Source organism: Mercenaria mercenaria, chromosome 8 (genome assembly GCF_021730395.1).
Source record: "Mercenaria mercenaria strain notata chromosome 8, MADL_Memer_1, whole genome shotgun sequence".
NCBI classification, from domain to species: Eukaryota; Metazoa; Mollusca; class Bivalvia; order Venerida; family Veneridae; genus Mercenaria; species Mercenaria mercenaria.
The window spans coordinates 13,803,775-13,824,266 of record NC_069368.1 but is presented as its reverse complement, the minus strand read 5'-3'; the positions used below and the strand labels follow the sequence as shown (position 1 = coordinate 13,824,266).

Below are 20,492 nucleotides of genomic sequence, written 5' to 3'. Positions count from 1 at the left end.
TTGCATTAAGTGTATTACAATGCTATTTTGCAGCTTCATTGTAGTTAACACTTGTTTCAGTTTTACTAGCAAACCAATAAAAGAGCTCAAAACTGACATAGCAAGTGTCACAAACTTTAGCCTGTTAAATCCGATTGCTATCATATGATTCACCACTTCTTTGGTACAATTAAACATACTACAACAAGTAAAACGCATACACGCATGCACTCACGCAAACACCCCCTCACCACATACGTCATGTTTTTTGTTTCATTTTATACTATATCAAATCCATGTCACTATTCTATTTTCCCAGTATTTCTCCTGGATGAATATTCTAACGAATCAATTGCAAGCCCTTTCTTTGTGTCAGCACTATCAAAAACGAGTATGACTTTTATTTACTGCATTTCATTACCATGTAATTGATATTAAAGTACGAAATATTAACATCCTTTTTTGAATATCTGTAAATTGCCTGATACTATTTTAGTACGAGTACCTGCATGATTATGTGTTATGCTCTTAAAAGACATTGTCTGTTGAAATGATGTCGAAATGGGGATGTTTCAAAACACATCTTATCAAATTTAGTACAGAAAGATTATTTTTTAACTACAAACATATCATACACAACTGCTTGATATTTCCTGTTCTGTTTCAGGTGATGAAAACAGAAATGATCTATTATAAAGAGAACTTGAATTGGCATTCTAAAATATTGTTTGCTGGTTACTTAATTACATTTATTACAGCATGACAGTAATACCAAAACATGAGGCATTTCCGGATTTTAGTTATATTTTCTCAAAAGCACTTTTCCTAGCCCGTTTCCAGTCTTAAAGAGGCAATGAGGTCTCCGCTCAGCAAGGGGCTACAATTACAGCACTTTAAATATGAATGATAACATAATTTTACACTGATTTTAGCTGATGTTTTTATGATCATAACACACAAAAAGACCTCCCTCCAGAACGGTAAAATGACTTTTTTTTTGTTATCTTCAGCTCAGTGCTTAGTATATAGAATTCAAAATCAGAAGGTTCAATTGCTTCAATAAATTACCAAAAGATGAATCATGGCAGTTACCAGCTAACAGTAAGTGTACATGTAAAAGTTCATTAGCGTACGCTTCATAATTTTATTTTAAATTCAGCAGTTCGGAAAGGTAATTACTTCCTGTCGTATTAAATTATCTGCAATTAAATTTATTCTCGGGTACAAATGATACTAAATTCATTCAGACAGTTAATTATATTGGGACGATTCGCTACCTGTTCTGTCATAGTGTCTATTGTGTTGATATTCGAATCAAGTGTACTGATCTGTTTAAGGCATATTTTAGTCTATATATAAATCAACTGTCGTTTCAACTGAGGGTCAAAGGATATATAGTACTTTTTATTTCATCTTAAACGTTTCTATCTTTTTACTAAATTTGTTTACTTAAAAAAACTAACTATCAATCTTAACTTACGAATGATTAAAATGCTAAATATCTGTTGATATTCATTTGAGACAGATGCTGAAATTCTAAGAAATTGAGCATTCAGAATTAGTATGATTTGATAAGCTACATCCTAAATAAACCACAGATCAGTTTCATGTTGACTGCTTCCTGCATTATTTAGGAAAATAGCAGAATAGTTTTGAGCTGATAATTATTTAAGTATACGAAAACCTGTTTAGTGGATTCCTGACGTATGTGGAACACTGCATCAAGGGAGATATATTTTTATGAACTTTCTTACATCAGACAAAAAAAAAACACATGTTATTAGTTATAAATATTGATGAGTCTCCAAGCGTTAAGACCACATTCTATCATATTCCGCGATGTATGTGTGTGTGAAACCTTTGCCAGAAAGGTCAATTATACATAAGGGGAAACAAAAACCTGTTAACAGACAGACCGTTAATAATAACTCAAAAATCTGTTTCTGGTGCAAAAATTTCCGACAGAGTATGAGTGTTAATATTAGGTTATTTAACATTGTTCTGTACAATACGGAGATATATTTGGACGAGTACCCAGCTGAGAAAACCATATTGGACGATCGCCTAGCGGCTGGGTACGAGTTCAAATATATCTCGTATTGTACAGTACAATGTTAAATAACCTTTTTATTCTATATCTATTTTATCTTAGTTTAAATTAAAAATGTTTCACTGAATATTGTATTCCTGCCTTTTCTGTATTTTCCCAGCTTGGTATGAATGCAAATACATATATATTAATATACAGAACAATGTTAGGCCCGAAATAACCTTTATATTCAATATTTATTTCACTTCATACGTAATATACGTAATTAATTCATTGAATGTTGTTTTTCTGCGTATCAGTATTTGATTTAAATATATTATATGGTGCAACCTCCCTACAACAGTCATTTCGCGATTTGGGTGGTTATAATACTTGGCTGAGATATTATGCCCACAAACATTGTCAGCAAGTTTGGTGAAGATCCGATGAAAACTGAATTAGAGCGAAAATGCTTTGGATGCCGACCGCCTGCCCGCTGCCACGGGTGTTCACATAATACGCCGAGATATTATGCCCACAAACATTGTCAGCAAGTTTGGTGAAGATCGGGTGAAACCTGTTGTATTTAAAGAGCGGACAAGGCTAAATTTGCAGTTTTCCTGTACGGGTTGTCTACAGGTCCGGTTACCAGACCCCTAGCCACTGCCATTCAAAATTTTCTCAACATGTGACAAAATAATAGATTTTTCCAATCAATAATATTTTCTTCCAATTATATCTGTATAGATCTAGATCTATATAATTTCTATATGGGAATACCTGTTCTTCTTCTTCTGAGACTTGTTCTCAATCAGATAGCATTGCCATCACTTGAATCGTTTTTGTGTGTTGTTAACAAACAAATGACAATACATAGAGCGCCTACTTCATCCGATTTACATTCGGGACATTTTCACGCGTTTCGGGCTTTATCGTTTGTTTAACATGGGACTGTTGAACCGTCCAAATACAGAAAATACAGGATTTTTTGTACGCACGTGCGTCCAAATACAGAAAATACAGGATATTTTGTACGCACGTGCGTCCAAATACCGCAATATACTGTAGTGTTGCAAATGAACGTTCGCGATTGGATAGATAAAATAGATATAGAATAATTACAGATAATCGACAACGGGTTTTGTCTAAAACTTGAAAAACTTGTGAATACTTTTCTAAAAAGTAAATTTAGAGAATGGAGCTGTTGTTCTAAAGTATTCAAAATAATGTCTAGTTGAAATTATTCATTTATTTTAAGATTAATATAACAGTAACAAATACTTTTATTTTCTTAAAATAATTCAATACATTAAACTTTTTCGAACAGTTGCAGGTTTTAAATTTGTCAAATAAATGGATTAAGGTTTTACAACACGGTACATCGAATTAATGCAAATTGCTACTTGCACTGCACTACTGCATATAAAGGATACGTTATGTTTTATACAATTTTCGTATAAGATTATCTAATCTTGTACTGTATTGTCTTTTGCCAAATATATTCGGGCTAGCTAAAATATATTGCCAATCTGATGCAAATTGTATTTACAAAAACAAATCCATTTGCTTTTATTAAAATCGAAACTTTAATATACATTTTGTCTCAAGTTTAATAAGGGAATGTTACTGAAAAAGAACAATTTCTCTGCATATTTCGTTACACAACAACTAAGCACTGGTTTGCTTCAATATGACCTGATCGGAGGAAAATAATACATTGAATCGGTAGTACTAGTAAGTCCAAAGATATTGTCTAAAACTTGATAAAACTAGTGATTAATTATCTAAAAGCCAAATTTAGAGAATGGAGCTGTTGTTCTAAAGTATTTTGTTAATGTCTTGTTGAATTAATTTATTCATTTTAACATTAATATTACAGTAGCAAAGACTTTTTTTAAATAATTCAATACATTAAACTGTTCCAAATAGTTGAAGGTTTTTATATTTGTCAAATAAATGGATTTAGGTTTTACGACACGGTACATCGAATTGATGCAAATTGCTACTTGCACTGCATTACTGCATATAAAGGATACGTTATGTTTAATACAATTTTCGTATAAGATTTTCTAATTTTGGTGATTGGTTCATACTGTTTTTTTTTTTGTTTTTTTTTTTCATTAGATTCTCCAAGTCTGTTTCCATTATATCCCGTCTAACTAAAATAACTGCCAATTTGATGCAAATGATATCTGCAAGAACAAAGCAATTTACTTTCATTAAAATCTAAACTTTGATATGAATTTTGTTTCAAGTATTATATATAGGATATTTGTTTGTTTTAGTGTAAGATCGAAATATATTTCACCGAGTGAACACTATAATGCAAATAATTTCACGAGTGGCGCAGCCACGAGAGAAAATGTAAATTATTGTGTTCATGAGTGAAATATACGTCGATCTTACGCTGAAACAAACAAATTTTCTATTTATTCTACGTATTTTGATGGTTTTAACCAAATTATCCGGTTTGTCTGCGCAACGTCACGTGCATCGCATTATGACGTCATAATGTCATGAAGTAAAGATATCTTTGAGGAAAACTGTGAATAGTTCTATTACGTTTCCTGATATCTGTTACACTTTGTTTTGATAGAATGTATATATCTAGGATCTTGTTAGTATTCATATACATCTATATCTTTACTGAAGTATATTTTGCATGGAAATTCTATTATTTATAATTCATATTGTTTCGCATTCAAGTTTAGTTCCGTACCAGTGAAAACTGAAAATGATATTTTCACTGTTTCAATATTATTTCACTGATAAATTTCAGTTTTTCACTCAAGAGCATATTAAAATAATATTTTTGCAGTAGAACATTTTCTGAATATTTCATTAATTGTCATGTAAAAGCAACAGCATAGCGCTTGTTTGCTTCAATATCACTCGATTGTAGGATAATAACACATTAAATCGATAATAAATGGAGTCTACAGATTATTTTTTTAAACATATTGCATGACTTACACAGTCCTTAAAACTAACATAAATTTGATTTCAAATTCTGAATACCAATGCCTGCTTTTCGTAGACAGATAAAAACTAAAGGGAATTCAAAATCAAAAATACTTAAAAAAGTGCGTTTTAGAGATTTTTGTAGCAAAGTTATACTATAATGAATTGTATCGATATTTTATCAAACAAAAGAAATGTAAAAAGTGTAAAATTGCACATTTAACGCTCAACAAAGAAACAATTCGATTCAGATATTAGCAAAAGTTTGCTGCTACTTATGGGCGAAATTGACCTTAGCTAAATGTTGTCATAAGTTTTATTTTGTTTTCTGTATTTTAGTTTTCAAAATTATCTACCAATAATTTAAAAGAGGTCCGGACCAGATGGATTTCCCTGAAACTGTTAATGGTCAAGTGGAAAAGCTCATTTTAAAAGACAAAACTCATATCTCAGTTTCAATATTTATTGAACTTTAACGACGCTTCAGGTATAATTAAATAAAAAAAGGATGGAACTCCTGTTTCATCTTTTCACAACTTTAGCAGTATCACCAGTTTTAATAGAGTGTAGTCATAGTTTTTGTTATCTCTGGAATGTTGCTTACAATTCCTATCCGTTTTACTATGAGTGAAAAATTTCTATTTTTTTTAAACCCATCCATCTAACTTATGAATAACTCAATTCCGAGACATGTCATGGTATTCGTGCAAGACAGATGATTAAATGCAAAGAAATTGAGCATTCTGGGATGATGGTTTTGTCTGAGCAGTCAGCTCTTAAAGAAGAGCATTATTACATTGACAGATTGCACTACTATAAAAGAAGAAAAATAATACATTTTAAAAATGAAAAAAAAAGAAGATTTAGACTGAAATTTGTCATGGGCAATATGAACTAGTATACAAGAAAGAAAGAAAAAACAACCACACTGCAACTCGAAGAATAATGTGTAATTTGAAGTATAAATTGAAAGGGGAAATGTGTAGGTGTTATGAATAGTAATTCGCTTCGGAATGTGCGTGGAGAAATCCTCTAATGCAGCGTGCAAGTAGACTATAATTATAGTTTATTGTTGTATTTCTTAAGAGTTTACAGATGTATTGGTTTAAGTAACAAAACAGGTTTCATTCAGTGACTTCGACGGCCGTAAATAAGTACACCCGGGTCCGCGAATGAAAGGACTCATGTAGTAGTACATGATTAATATTATATTTGAAATTAACATTTTTTCATTAGACTTGAACGAGATTTAAGTAGCTGTTAAGTATACATTAGGAGAAGACATGTTTTGATAAATGCCCATTTATATTTTTTAAGTAAGATAACACTTCACAACAATATGTTCTGTCAAAACAATTCTGGTAAAGGAAGCAAGTATGTTTTCTTTACTTTCGCAATGTGGTGATAGTTTCTTGACAAAGTGTTATAATTTTGTCTGGGAATATTCATTTTGTGAAGTCTGTTACAACAAAAACACAAATGGTATTAGGTAGTAATAAATATTGATGAGCGTTGAAGTGTAATTGGCACATTTTCTCATATTTGTAAAAGGGGAAGACATATACCAGACAATGTGTCGCGCAAAGTGAACATCATGCGAGACAGCATGCATAATAAAAAATGTGATTATCCATGATAGAGAATTTTAAAATTATGCAACCACGAACAGGAACATCCCTGAAATGTTACGGAATCTTTGACCGGGCGTCGCATTTTACTGCTGTGTAATTTCAATACTATCACAGAACACAGTCACCGTTCTTTATACAAACAAATAATCAAACCATAAAAAACTCAACTTCAGCAATAAAGAAAAGAGAGTCTTATGTACGTAAAAGATAAAAAAAAGTATGTAAACATAAAATATGAAATACAGTTGATTTTATTGCATTTAAAACTTGCGTACAGATCCTAACCGATCATATTTCATAACCGGAGGAAAATTTACTTAAACTTTCCTTCATAGGTATAAAAACTATGCCTTTCAAACCTTTGTTATGTAAATTAACATTCCGATATTAATAATCAATAACAACTCTTTTAAAGACACAGGTACATTCTTTTTTATAACAATAATATTTAAAGATATATCACTGCTAAGCTAGCTATATTTAGATTACAATTAGATTCTAATGATAGAATAGTTTTGTGAAAGGTCATCATTATAAGTATATAATGTTTCTCTAAAACAATTGAACTTGTGTCTATCCATGTTCTCCAATATGATGTTCAAAAGATTTGTTTATTGTATTTGTACACAACTGTCTTATTTTGTTAATTATTCTATTTGCAGCAGTGATCATTTTCAACAGTTTTAAGTGACTGAACACATTCACAATATTAAACTTTCTGACAAAAAAGTGATGAATTCATAATTAACTGCAACATGAAGACAGCGAAGTTAAAAAGTAATGAGCGCATTAAAAAGTAGTATGTCCTATATGTATCCATATGTATAAGTTTTATGACATAAATCTGATGTCATAAATACAAACTAATTTATATTTATTGTTTCAGATTTGTTTTTATAAAATAATCTAAACTTATTGGATGTATATGTATCTAATGTTCGCTTCTTGTGGCGGATCAACAACTTTGTATATTCTTGCTGATGTATTTTCCAATATTGCTTTTCAGTCTCAGATTTTTTCAAAAGAATCTAAACGTTTTGGAAATGCACATGTTAATGTTTGCTTCTTGTGGTGGACCGCCGACATTTGTTTACTCTTGTATGTTATAATTTCCAATATTGCCTTTTAACATCTTAACTTGTTTACATAATGTCAAATTCCTTCATAATCAGAATAATATTTGCAAGTGTATTTAACCCTCATCATGCTGGACACGGTTGATTCTGTCTTTGCGACCAGTGTAGATCATGATCAGCCTGCACACCCGTTACAAGTCTGATAACGCATCTGTACAATACTTACAGCACGTATCTAGCTAGTGTAAAGGAGGAATGCTCTGTTTCTAGACATCTTGAGAATATTACATCATATCGTCCATCTCATTTCAGTCAGACAGAGAAACGGTAACAAATATTGGAATGGACCGTGTTCTATGAAGATTAGATACGTAGGTGAACTATTTATGTTTCATTGTTACTTTGTATGAATGCCATATTATTTATTCGATAGAAAAATAACGAGTGAGTGAGTGATTTGGGTATTACGGCGAATCGACACAAGACGGTCATATATCGCCGAGAAGAAGTTATATTGAAAACGCCACTAGTAAAGCATACCTAAAATCAATTATATAAAAATGTAAAGCATATCTAAAATAATTTATGTAAAAATGTAAAGCATATCTAAAATCGTTTATGTAAAAATGTATATACGTATGTGTTAAAATATCAGCTGCAAACATAATAATATTGCAAAAGATGTGAATAAAATATGAAATGTTCAGATTGTTTGATAAATTCATATTAGCTTTAAAAACGATAACGAAATGACTTAAAATGCATATTATAATAATGTATTTCACCAAAAATAATAAGAAACATTTAAACTATTTTGTTTAATCAACAGAATACCAAAACCTATCCCAAACATACAGGCCAATTTGAACTAGAGTTATTACTGAATTTTTAAGACCTCTAGTATAATTGTAGGAATGCTTTGACAGACCATTGTTGCTTAATTTTCCATATGATTGTATTGAATTAACCAACATTAAACAATATAATTCGAAAGCATGCATGGGTTGATATCATTTGCGTCCTGTCTGAGCAAATGTCCAGAAAATCACTTTTATAAATTACACTTCCAGCAATTTACTCGCTATATCTGGACAAACTATACCGTGGAGAAAAACGGGTCAATTTCTGACAAACCAGATGACATCTAGCTAATACAATCTCAATAAATAATTGCGGATATTGTTTTCCGCAAATACAGACATTTCATTTACTTTTTGCAGAACTTGTTCCTTAACTCTATTGATGCAGTTATATAAAATGTAGCTGTACAGGAATCAAATTTCAACAATGTAGCGCTGTAAACATGGTATATATATTCGGAACGGAGGAAACGCGAGTCTATCAGAATGATCATGTAGTTTTTAATATATTTTTATTCTACAAATAACTTCAAGTTGTCAAGAAAATAAATGTAAATTAATTATATGTATAAAAGGCAGTCAGAATAAATTATGTTACAAATGCAGTATTGAAACGGGTATCTTTTATAAGACGCGTAGAAGGAAGTCATTGTTTGATTTGACTTCTATTCCAGATGGTGAACTGCATAAAGTCTTGAGTATCGCTCAGTGTAAATCTAAGTTGAAACATAAAATATGTTTCCAATCGCGGCAAAATCTTTTGCATATTTTCAATATAAAACTGCTTAAAATTACGTTTACATATACACAGTGTGTTATTAAGCAAAACAAAATAAGTATTTACTTTTGTTAACATCACAGTGTTCTGCAGTAGGAAATATACGAAATTTGTAATTTAAACAATAAGATCATGTTTAATTCGGTCTGGATTCCGACAACAGTCAAAATACGCATTTCAGTAGCTTGTACATGTCTCTCATACACGCACAAGAATTTCAATCGTGATTATTGTAAAGAAACTTGTATTCTCTTTTTAAATACACAATTTCTATAACGTATAAAAGCAATTGCACTATTTTACAAGTCTGACATGAATACACCTATCAGGAATTTTTCAAGACAACGGGTTTATAGTATCTATCCAATGCAATCACTGACAACATTTTTTTCCTTGTGGATACACTCTTATATTGTAAATGTGCCCAAAAGAAATATTTAAATTACACTCGACTCATTATAATACAAGACATACATCAAAGTACGTTTCTCCTGAAAAGTCATTTGTAATATGTCATACCTTCTCCACTTATATGTATTCATTGTTCGCCATATATTATGTAAATGTTGCCACCATGGACTTAAAGTCCAGTGGAATATATATCAATAAACTAAACTAATCTAAACATTTTTTCTTACTAAAGGTTTCTTATTCAAATGCAATACTTCAAAAGTATTATGTGGTATGCTTACTAATTTAGGGTTATGTACAATGAACCTGTAGGCAACGAAAACAATGTTTGATCTGTTCTTTCCGTTTCAGTTTTGAACTGATTTTACGACTTCTATAGGATAATTTTGCAGAGGCATTGTAATTGAAACGGTATATTATTGTAAGGATAATACACGTTTTTCTGTATGAACGTCTGCAGAAGCACTTGGGATACACTTTTTACCTCGACCTTTGGTTTCGACATAAAAAGAAAAAAAAACATTACACGACGACTAAATGTATTGTTTTAATACTTGGAAATGGTAAACCTGCTTTAAATATTCACCAGGCCCAGAAATCAACAACAATACTTAAAGCACGTACTGGGTTTTTAAATGTTATTTTTCTATCTTCCGTTATTAGAAAAGTGACACGACCAATATTGTTTCGTATTACTTAAACAATTGTTAAATAGCAGCATAATTTCAAGAATAATAACTTTACATTCGAGTTATCTTGAGTACAAACACAAATCGAGTACGTATAAGTACGAACGCAGTGACAAGCTTTCAAACTTTTTATATAAATTCCTCGAGAAATTAGATAACAAATACAGACTAATACTTATTAAAATCATTAATATGATTCATAAAAACAAATAATCGCACAAGTTACACGCATTTCTGAAACATTCACGGTTGTCTACAGAAAAACGTCTATGGATTAAATTGCATCTTAAATGCTACAATGTACTAGAAGATAGTATTATGAAGGAAACAAGACGCAGATACCAGTTGTCAATATGCATCCCTCGGAAAGCATTTCAAATCAAAAATACAAATCATGTATAAACAGCACGTACATTGCCATGTTTGCACAGCAGATCCAGTGAAAAACAAGTAGTTTTTATGCAAGAATGTATTATAACAATACTTAAATGAATAAAGAGTTTGCAAGACTTTGTTTATACCTGCTTGATATATATATATATATATCTATATATATACTCTTTTGTAACCTTTAGATGAGTTTGGGGAATGTTTTGAATGACCCTTATCGCTTAATTTCCAATATTATATTGAATAAACTAGATATGACCAAAAACATTTATCTATATGATTTGTAAGCCTGCTTGCATTTCCACAACCGTCCATGAACAGGCTCAAACAAACCGAGCCTGCAACATTTTCGTTTATGTCGTGTTGGGCGACCTGTGGTTTTCCACTTTTTATTTTTTGATGTTGTTTGCGTCCTGCCTGTGAAAATGCCCAGAAAATTGCTTCAATAGATTATTCTGAGTCTGATTCAAGCAGTTTACACGCAATATCTGAAAAAGCTTCACCGCAAAGAAAAATCGGTCAGTTTCTGATAAAACAGATGGCATCTACCTATACAAACTAAATATGCAACTGCCGAAATTGTTTTCCGAAAAGACTGATATTTCATCTTCTTTTTTTAGACCTTGTTCATTTTATCTTACGTGTTTAAAGCGACACGATAATAAACTTTACGCGATCAAAGCAGTTACAGCTGACAATAAACAAACTGCAACAATCTGGCACTGTAAATGTGTAATGTATATTCTGAACTGAGAAACGCAGTTAAAAGTAGGTCCTTAGAACGGATATCAATTAAATAAATGAATGTAATTATGTGAATTACGTGCAGTCAGAATAAATTGTGTTACAAAATGTAATTATGTGAATTACGTGCAGTCAGAATAAATTGTGTAACAAAATGTTATATTGCAATGGGTACATGTATCGTGTTACGAAATATAAAGAAGATATTGTTTGCTTTGTCAACAGTTATCTGTTTTAAATAATGACATGTCTTGAGTGACCAGGACAACACTTCAAACCTTAAATATAGAATCAAATCTAAAAAATAGTAACAGTAGAAAAACAAGTCGCTCAACATGACAAAAACGAAAATGTTGCAAGCTCAGTTTGATTGAGCCTGTTCGTGGACGGTAGTGTAAAAACATGCTACCGTCCACGCCTATTTCTTTTTTCATAAAAAAGTAACAAAGCCTATTTACAATAGATCAAACTACCGTGTTAAGTCACTTTTATCAAGAAAATGCTGAAGTTTTTATTATTAAAAGTAGGAGTTTTGAATTAATGTTATTTTTATCATGTTACCGACCTATGTCGGGAGCTAAGGTACGTAACAAAATATTTGCAAAATAGTTTCACAGACAGCTAAAATAACATGCTTAGGTTGGAAAAAATTAAAAATAACAACATTGTGTATGCAAAACGTACCTTTTTGTCATAAGGACAAGAAGACACACCTCGTTTTATGCCATTCATTTATAAATAAGGGAGTGTTTCGTCAAGAATGACAATACACTTTATTTTGAGACGTTGTCTAGAAAAGGGGATAAAGAAAACCATTGTTGTTTTGGGTACTGTTAATTCATTGCTATCGAGAGGCGAGATTGAAAATTGCCAATGAAATTTCCTTTTCTTTTTATTTATTTTAATGTTGTTACAGGATAGGTCCAATGTTGAAACGCTATTGAAATATTTTTTTACTTTAAATGTGCACGTTATCAATTGATGTTTCTAAAACTGTGTTTACTATATTTTTCTAATTTAATAGTTGAAATGGTCAGTTAAAGAAGAAGAGGATTAGCTTATGCTTTTGCTGACTTCATTCAGATTATTCCAGTCTCGATATGTTTAATGCTTCCTGGAGATTAAACAAATGTTTACTATATTTTTTGTGTAAAATGTACTTACGAGACTTCACATTTAATGTATCCTAAAGTATTAAACAAGCAGCAAGAATCTATAAAATTACAAGTCTACGTAATGAAGTAACAATATCATGACTGTCCACCAAAGTACTTACTTCCTTTATGGCCACAACAACTAAACAGTCAACTCAAATAATATATACTCAATATATATTACAGGGATATAGTAAGAAAAATACATTTGTAGAATGGTTAAAATCCACCCCTACCCCGCCCCCCAAAAAAAAAGAATGGGGCGGGGGGATGAATTACTCCACATACTTAACTTTATATAATTCTCTGTGGTATACAACATAAGGCAATAAAAGTGCAAAAACTTTCCAATACGTTGTCTACCAACATCGATTCATACGTTAAGTTATTAAAAGGTTCTTAATAATATTCCGTAAATGAACTGATTTAAAACCAAGTTTAAATATCATTTATAAAGAAAACCAAGATCTGCAAGATGGTAATTTACAACATGATCCACCTACCTTTGAGGAATTGAGTCCTACTATGCTCATGTGTTCAAACTTGATCAGCATCTATGTATGAGCACTGCATACATTGCGTACAGTATACCCAGAGTAATCGTTTACTTCCAAAAAGTTAACGTTGCGAGTGTGTTAGTATGAGGATGTGCAACATTAAGGAAACATGAAAATAGACAAATATTGCACATGAAAATAATAAAACTATTCTAAAATCTCTTAAAGTTTAAATTGTTCTCCTTTTCATTATCTGAGGAACTTTATCATTGTTCAAATCCTGAAAGACTTTTCAATTATATCATCGAATAAACTGATCAAACTGGATAAATTAAAGTATGTTATCATTGCTCTCGCATGCCAGAGATTTATCACGGTTCTGTAGTTGAACCTCTGTCACATGTCGCCGATATGTTTAGTTTGTTAACATAACAGGTAAATAGTTTCAGTCAATCAGTGACGTTTCTCCACAGATTTCGTGAACCAATAAAATCGACCATGAAAAGCGGGACAGCAAACTTTTTAAAATCGCTAAACATCCGAATAGTACAAAATCTATATCTCAGTCATTCAGTGTCGCCTTAATTCATTGTTAGCAAGTATTTTGGTTAGAGTTTGTTTGAAGTTTTAATTCGCTGTGTTGGATAATGGCGATGAAAGATTGCTGAAACTCCCGGTTATAATTAAAAGTACCCATGCTCACCAAATACACAAAAGAAATGAACCAGAGGCTCATTTCGGGATTCTGGAAAGCCTCTGATGGATGAGAATGACCTCTTTAGACACTGTCCGGCTTTTTTATTGACATAAATATGCATTATATAATATTTTCGTAACGTCGTAATGTAAACGCAAATGTCATAGATTGAAATTAAATAAATGATACGTCAATAATACTCCGTTGTTTTTAGTTTTGCGTTGTCAGACTTTTGACAATTATGGCGCTCCATAGTTCCAAAACTTTCCTTTTCAGTCCAAGGGAAATAAATCAATAATCTTCCAATATGAACCCTATAAGTGAACCTATATAAAATGGATGCACGTGATCAATAACAACCAATCACTGCACTGGTCACTTTTTAAGTCAAATTTCAAGATGTCTGTTGCATTTTAAGCCGCTTATATATTTTGTGTATTTTTGTATTTCAGTTGGAACTTATACATTTCCAGGATACTGATACACCATTTTATACAACTGTACGTGTTAAACATCTGTATCATTATGATTATGGTACAAGAAAGCGACAATGAATTGATTATTATAGTCTGCAAACTTTCTTTTGGTTGTCCCATATTTAAATGAACCCATCCCAAAGATACAATGAGTATATCATAGCCGTGGCAGTACACCAAATAAATATATATACCTAAAAGGATGAACTCAAAAGTTAATAAATAAATAAAGAAAGAAATAAAGTGGGGCTACCAAAATGGCGCCCAACATTTTTTCAAGCAGACTTTTATATAGTGCATTGTGAGTGAACTACTTTGGAATTTTATAATTCCGGATGCTGTTATAAAATGTGACGTTATGCTTGGATTCGATTTGGAAACAGGAACGGAATCTGAAACCCAGCTGCGAAAAGGATCGATTTATGGACGGGCCCGCTACGTTGGATACATCTCTTCACGGATATAGACGTCAATACGGAGAATTTCTTCAGGATACAGGAACATTTGAGGAACTTTTGAGGATTTGTGTTTAGGACGTTTAAATAACGCAGTGTGTTTAATTTTGTGTAATTATCTGATTGTGAGGAATATTGTGATTGTATTGGAGAACTGTAAGTTGCATTTTATATTGATATTCTTTTGCTAAGAGAGTAATAATTGTTTTTGTATTAGTATGAGTGTATAATTATATTTGTAAGGTTATTTTAGTTGGATAGACAATTTGTTCAGTAAATAATAGCCTAGATTTGTTTTTCATAGTAACAGAAAGTGACCCTCACAAACTAATTTAGCATGTTTTCCCACTGCCGTATATAATCTTATTTCATATTAGGGACCTATCTGGTGTCCTATAGTAGTTATATATTAAATAGACCATTTTTCCAAGGAATTTTGGTTTATTGATACAAGTCCACACTTAGTCTCTGTAAATTACAGTTTTCCGATATTTGTGAAAGACCCTGCTTTAAAATCCAATACTCGGTAGAATTGTAAAGATATCGATAAAACTACCTATTGATAACAGCTGGCGTGATAGCCTAATGTGCTAAAGCGCTGCTCTGAAAAATTGTCAAGACTCGCCGATAGCGAGTTCGAATCCAGCTCGGAGCAAAAACTTTTTTTCAAACGAAATGAAGTTTTTGTTTTGATCTCAGTTGAATATTTTTTTTGCGTCTTTTTGTAATAGTGTGAAGAATTGCAATATTGTTTATTGCAATATTTATCTATTATAATAACGGATAAAGGAATATTGCGTAAAACAAGCTGTATAGATAGTGTAAAAGTTTGTAATTAATAATATTACAAAATTTACCTATCTAAACTTTATTCGCGCGAATAGTAAACAACGTGCGCGCTCTTTCGCTCTCACACACATACAAACATACACACAAACATTGATACACGTTACACGTCAACATATTAACGTGAAAAGTAAAATACAAACTTGAATAGAAGTATTATTTGCAAAGGGAATACAAGGAGGGACAAAAGTGAAAATACACATTTATGAAATAAAATACGGAATACAAAGATGGACTTTGGTTGAATTGCGAATAATAAATGAAATTTTATTCATGATGTGAAGATGAATGAAATACTTAGTCTCTTGTGAAAAGTACAATTTATGTAAGAGGTATATTGTGAAATACACGTTGTCGATATTAGTGAAAAGAAAAATTAGCTGATGGCTACTTAATACTGAGATTGGATAGAACGACGCAAATAGAATAACAGAAACAAAGACTCTAGCTTATTGTTACATGTATAGTTAAAGCAAACAGTGCGATAATTAAGACATGTACATGTGAAATAGAAAACTGTGATATAGATCCCATGAAAGTGAAATAGACACTGTGAGAGACGAAAGTGATTTGACTGAACCTTAGATAAACTTATTTAAAACACTATACATGAAAGTGAAATAGACACTATATATGAAAGTGAAGTAAATAAATCTAAGATAAACATAGAAGAAGCTACAAAACCTACGAAATCATGGCGGAATATATGTCATAAAGAGAACGGAGAAAAATTGAAAGAGATAGCAGAAAGGAGGAAGATAGATTGAAAAGACAAAATGCAAGAACACTAGAAAAGGAGGGAAAACGTAAACGTGAGCAAAGTAAACGTGATCAAAAGGAGAGAGAACAACTTGAACTGCAAAAGCAGAGAGAAAGGTTAATACATGAACGGCGTAAACTTAAAGAGAAAAGCAAGCTGCTATATGAAATGGAGAAAGGAATGAAATAAAGAGAAAGGGTAGATAAGGAGATAAGACAGAAGTCTAAAGATATTAACAAAGATTTTGAAAGTGATTCAAGTGAAACAGAGGAAGAGTTTACAGAATTAGAACAAGTTGCTAGTGATCATAATAGTAGTATAGAAAGAAAAGAAAGAAGTGATAAAACGAGAAAGTATACAAGTTCAAGTAAGGAGAACCTAAGATTGAAAGAAAGTGAAATTACACAAACCAGGAGAGCTGAACGTCAAGATAGTTCAGATAGTGAATATTCAGATTTAGATAAATCAACGGAAATACAGGCAAATGCTAGACAGACATTTAGTGAAGAAAGAATGAAGGAAAGGAAAGGTTCAGTTCTGAATATGAAAGATGAAGTGAGCTTCAGGAATGAAAACCCACTATCAAGTGATAGTCTAGAAGATAAAGAAAGTGAAAGAGAATTAGAGTCAGAACAATCTGAAAGTGATGCCTCGGAAGATGCATGCACAACAGTGGATCAAATATATGATGCAGATTATATTAAAATTCCGAGACATAATAGTGCAGAGATAGACACTGAAGAAAACAAAGATGTGAATTTTCAGAATGAAATGAAATGGCTTGATGAAAAATGGCAGCAATATCAATGTGAAAATGCTGAATTGAAATCTAGTATAGATAAACTTAGAAATACAGAGACAGAGAAAGAAAATGTAAAACGAGATAGAAACAAACATTTAAAGTATACAGCTGCAGAAGATATGTTGAAAGAGAAAATAAAACAGTTAAAAATTAGAGAAAAGAGGGTAAATGAGGCTATCCAAGAAAATAGAATGCTTAAACAAAAACAAGCTGAAGAATTAGACAATTTAAAACAAAGGCAGGCAGAAGCCAAACGGGAAAGAGAGAAACGAAAACTAGAGAAAGATAAACTGACGAAACTGAAGGACAAAGAAATGTTGTTAAAGCAACGAATCAAGGAAAAAGAAACACGATTACTAAATGAAGAAAGAACTCATGCTGAAATGAATGAGAACAAAGAAGATACTAGAAAGGCGAGCAAAAGTGAGAAAACTGAAAGTACGAAAGCAAAGTTACACAAGCCCAATATCCCATCATTAACTGAAACTACATTCGAAGAATGGAAAATAGAGGTTGAGATTATTCTTAAGTCGGGACTATATGAGGAAAATATTCTCCGACAAGCAATTATAAATTCGTTATGTGGACACATCAGAAAAATATTGTTGACAATGAGTCCTGATGCAACAATACAGCAAATTATAAGCAAGTTAGAAGGTATATATGGAAACATCAGATCGGCTGAATCAGTTTTATCTGAATTTTATATGTCAAAACAAAGAAAGGAGGAAAATGTGTCAGAATGGGGTCTACGATTAGAAAGTATATTACAGAGAGCAATAGAAAAAGGTCATATAAAAGAAGAACAAAGAGAAGATATGTTAAAAGCAAGATTCTGGAGGCATTTGTACAGTGAGGACCTGAAAAACGCTACAAGACTAAGCTCAAAGTCTTCTGAAGAGTTGCGAAGAAAAGTACGTATAGAAGAAAACGAGATGTTGATGACGAGAATACAAGAAGTAAAAATAGAAGATAAAATATCACTAAATCAGCATAAAAGTGAAGACGACAGTGATATTGTCATGAAAGCAGTGTTAGGAAGGATGAAAAGGCTAGAAGAAGAACTTCTTCGAGTTCAAGAAAAGTCTAGAGAAGAGAAAGAAAGTACAAGTGATGACATATATAGACGTCATGATATAGAGCAAGAAAGGAGCAGATGGGATAGAAGAGATAGATATGATAGATATGATAGAGGTCATTACAGAAATAGATACAGAGATTATGAATATGGGGACAGAAGAAATTACAAAAGAGATTATCGAGAAAGATACGACACAGATAGATCAAACAGAGATTACCGTAGACGATATGATGATTTAGATTTGAGAAAAGAGGACGATAGGTATCCAAGATACAGAAGAGAGGATATTGAAAGAGGATACAGGGGAGACAGAAAAATAATGATAGATACTGATATGACAGAGAAAGAAATTACGATGTAAACAGCTATAGAGATCGAAATGAGAAGTACAGAGAGTCAGAAAACAGAAGAGAATATAAATAGTTTGAAAGGAATGATAGAGAAGGTTCAGATGCAGAACAGAGAAAACAAGATAAGGCCAAAGGAAAATACAGCAAAACAAGAACACAAACAAGTACAATCAAATTCCAAGACAGAGGCAGCAGGTAGAACAAACACACCAAATAAGCCTTTAAACCGGTAGGAGTCTCTGTCGAGGGGCAGATTAGAGACAGCAATAATAAAAGTCCCAAAACACAGAATTTGTTCAATAGAATCGTCGGTAGCAATAAAACCAGTGACGTTTTTTTGGAAGGAAAACTATCCAAATGTCTTATTGATACTGGATCCATGGTTACAACTGTAAATCTAGATTTCTACAATTCATTAGATCCTAAACCAGCATTACATCCCTTAACATAATTCAATTTGAAAATCAGTACTGCAAATGGTCAGAGTGTTCCATATCTTGGAAATATTGAAGCTAGGGTATCTGTGCCATTTCTAAAGGACAATTCTTTTGATCTTCCAATTCTAGTGGTGCCAAATACCAGTAATAATTCTAACATTCCGGTGATTATTGGAACGAATTTCTTTCGGCTCTGCCGTCTTGAAACATCTAATGAGGCGATACCTGAAGAATGGGATAAAGCATTTAGAAGTTTGGTAAATGATTCGGTAGGAATTGTCAAGTCTACACAAAGGATCAATTTAAAACCGTTTGAGACTAGAACTGTAACCGGTTTCGTCAGAAAATCTTCACCTATTGAAAGTGTTGTGACAGAACCCTGTGATGATCAGCATTGTTCTAGCAGAGTGGACGCCTGTCCAAGAGTTGTAACTCTCAACAAACCTGGTAATAGTGCAAGAGTTCCTGTCAGAATATTCAATCTTTCTGCTAAAGCTATATCGCTACCACCAAAGTCAAATCTTTGCCAATTACAGGAAGTTAAAGTTTTAAGATCAGCACCAATGTTCGATGAAGAAAATCAAGACAAAACTGCTACAGTAAACCAACAAAACATTGATGACACTAACCAAGAGAAGGAAGATATAACAAAGAGATTTAGTATTTCGCTAGACAACAGCATGCTAAAGGAAGAGCAGAAGGCAAAAGTCAAGAACATGTTCAACAAGTGGGAACATATATTCTCTACAGGAGCAACTGATTTAGGAGAAACAGATTTTTTAGAACATGAAATACACCTGACTGATTACACACCATTCAAACAACCATATAGAAATATAGCTCCAGGATTAATGCAGGAAATCAAAGAACATATACATGAAATGCTTGCATGTGGTGCGATAAGACAATCCAACAGCCCGTTCTCATCAAACGTCGTTATTGTCTTGAAAAAGGACGGTCAGATTAGATTCTGTATAGATTTTAGAACCATCAACAATCGAACGATAAAAGATACTTATGCCATTCCAAGAATCGAAAATATTCTACATCTTTTATCCGGCTCAAAGTATTTTTCGAAATTAGATTTAAAAGCAGGTTATTGGTACCAGTAAAAGAAGAACATCGCAAATTTACAGCATTTCAAGTGGGACCACTTGGTTTTTACGAGCGTAACAGAATGCCATTTGGATTAACAAATGCACCTGCGACGTTCCAAGGGTTGATGGAAAGATGCATCGAGACTTAAATCTACGAGACCGTCTCATATACCTTGATGATATAGTTATCTTTTCGTCGACATTTCAAGAACATCTTCAACGTCTCGAAGCCGTATTCGCCAAACTAAGTGAACACCATCTGAAACTAAAGCCGTCGAAATGTGAGTTCTTC

The 20,492-nt window shown here is 32.2% G+C and overlaps 2 protein-coding genes across 2 annotated transcripts; both read left to right on the top strand.

The window, feature by feature from the left end:
- Positions 1-12,115: 12,115 nt before the first annotated feature.
- Positions 12,116-18,677, top strand: LOC128559153 (trichohyalin-like). Its single transcript, XM_053550347.1, has 3 exons — positions 12,116-12,130; positions 14,349-14,413; positions 16,625-18,677. Exons 1-3 carry the CDS (start codon positions 12,116-12,118, stop codon positions 18,675-18,677), a joined length of 2,133 nt encoding a protein of 710 aa, XP_053406322.1.
- Positions 18,678-18,695: 18 nt separating this feature from the next.
- LOC128559152 (uncharacterized) lies at positions 18,696-20,215 on the top strand. The gene is made up of 2 exons (XM_053550346.1): positions 18,696-18,895; positions 19,135-20,215. Exons 1-2 carry the CDS (start codon positions 18,696-18,698, stop codon positions 20,213-20,215), a joined length of 1,281 nt encoding a protein of 426 aa, XP_053406321.1.
- The last annotated feature ends 277 nt before the right edge of the window (positions 20,216-20,492 follow it).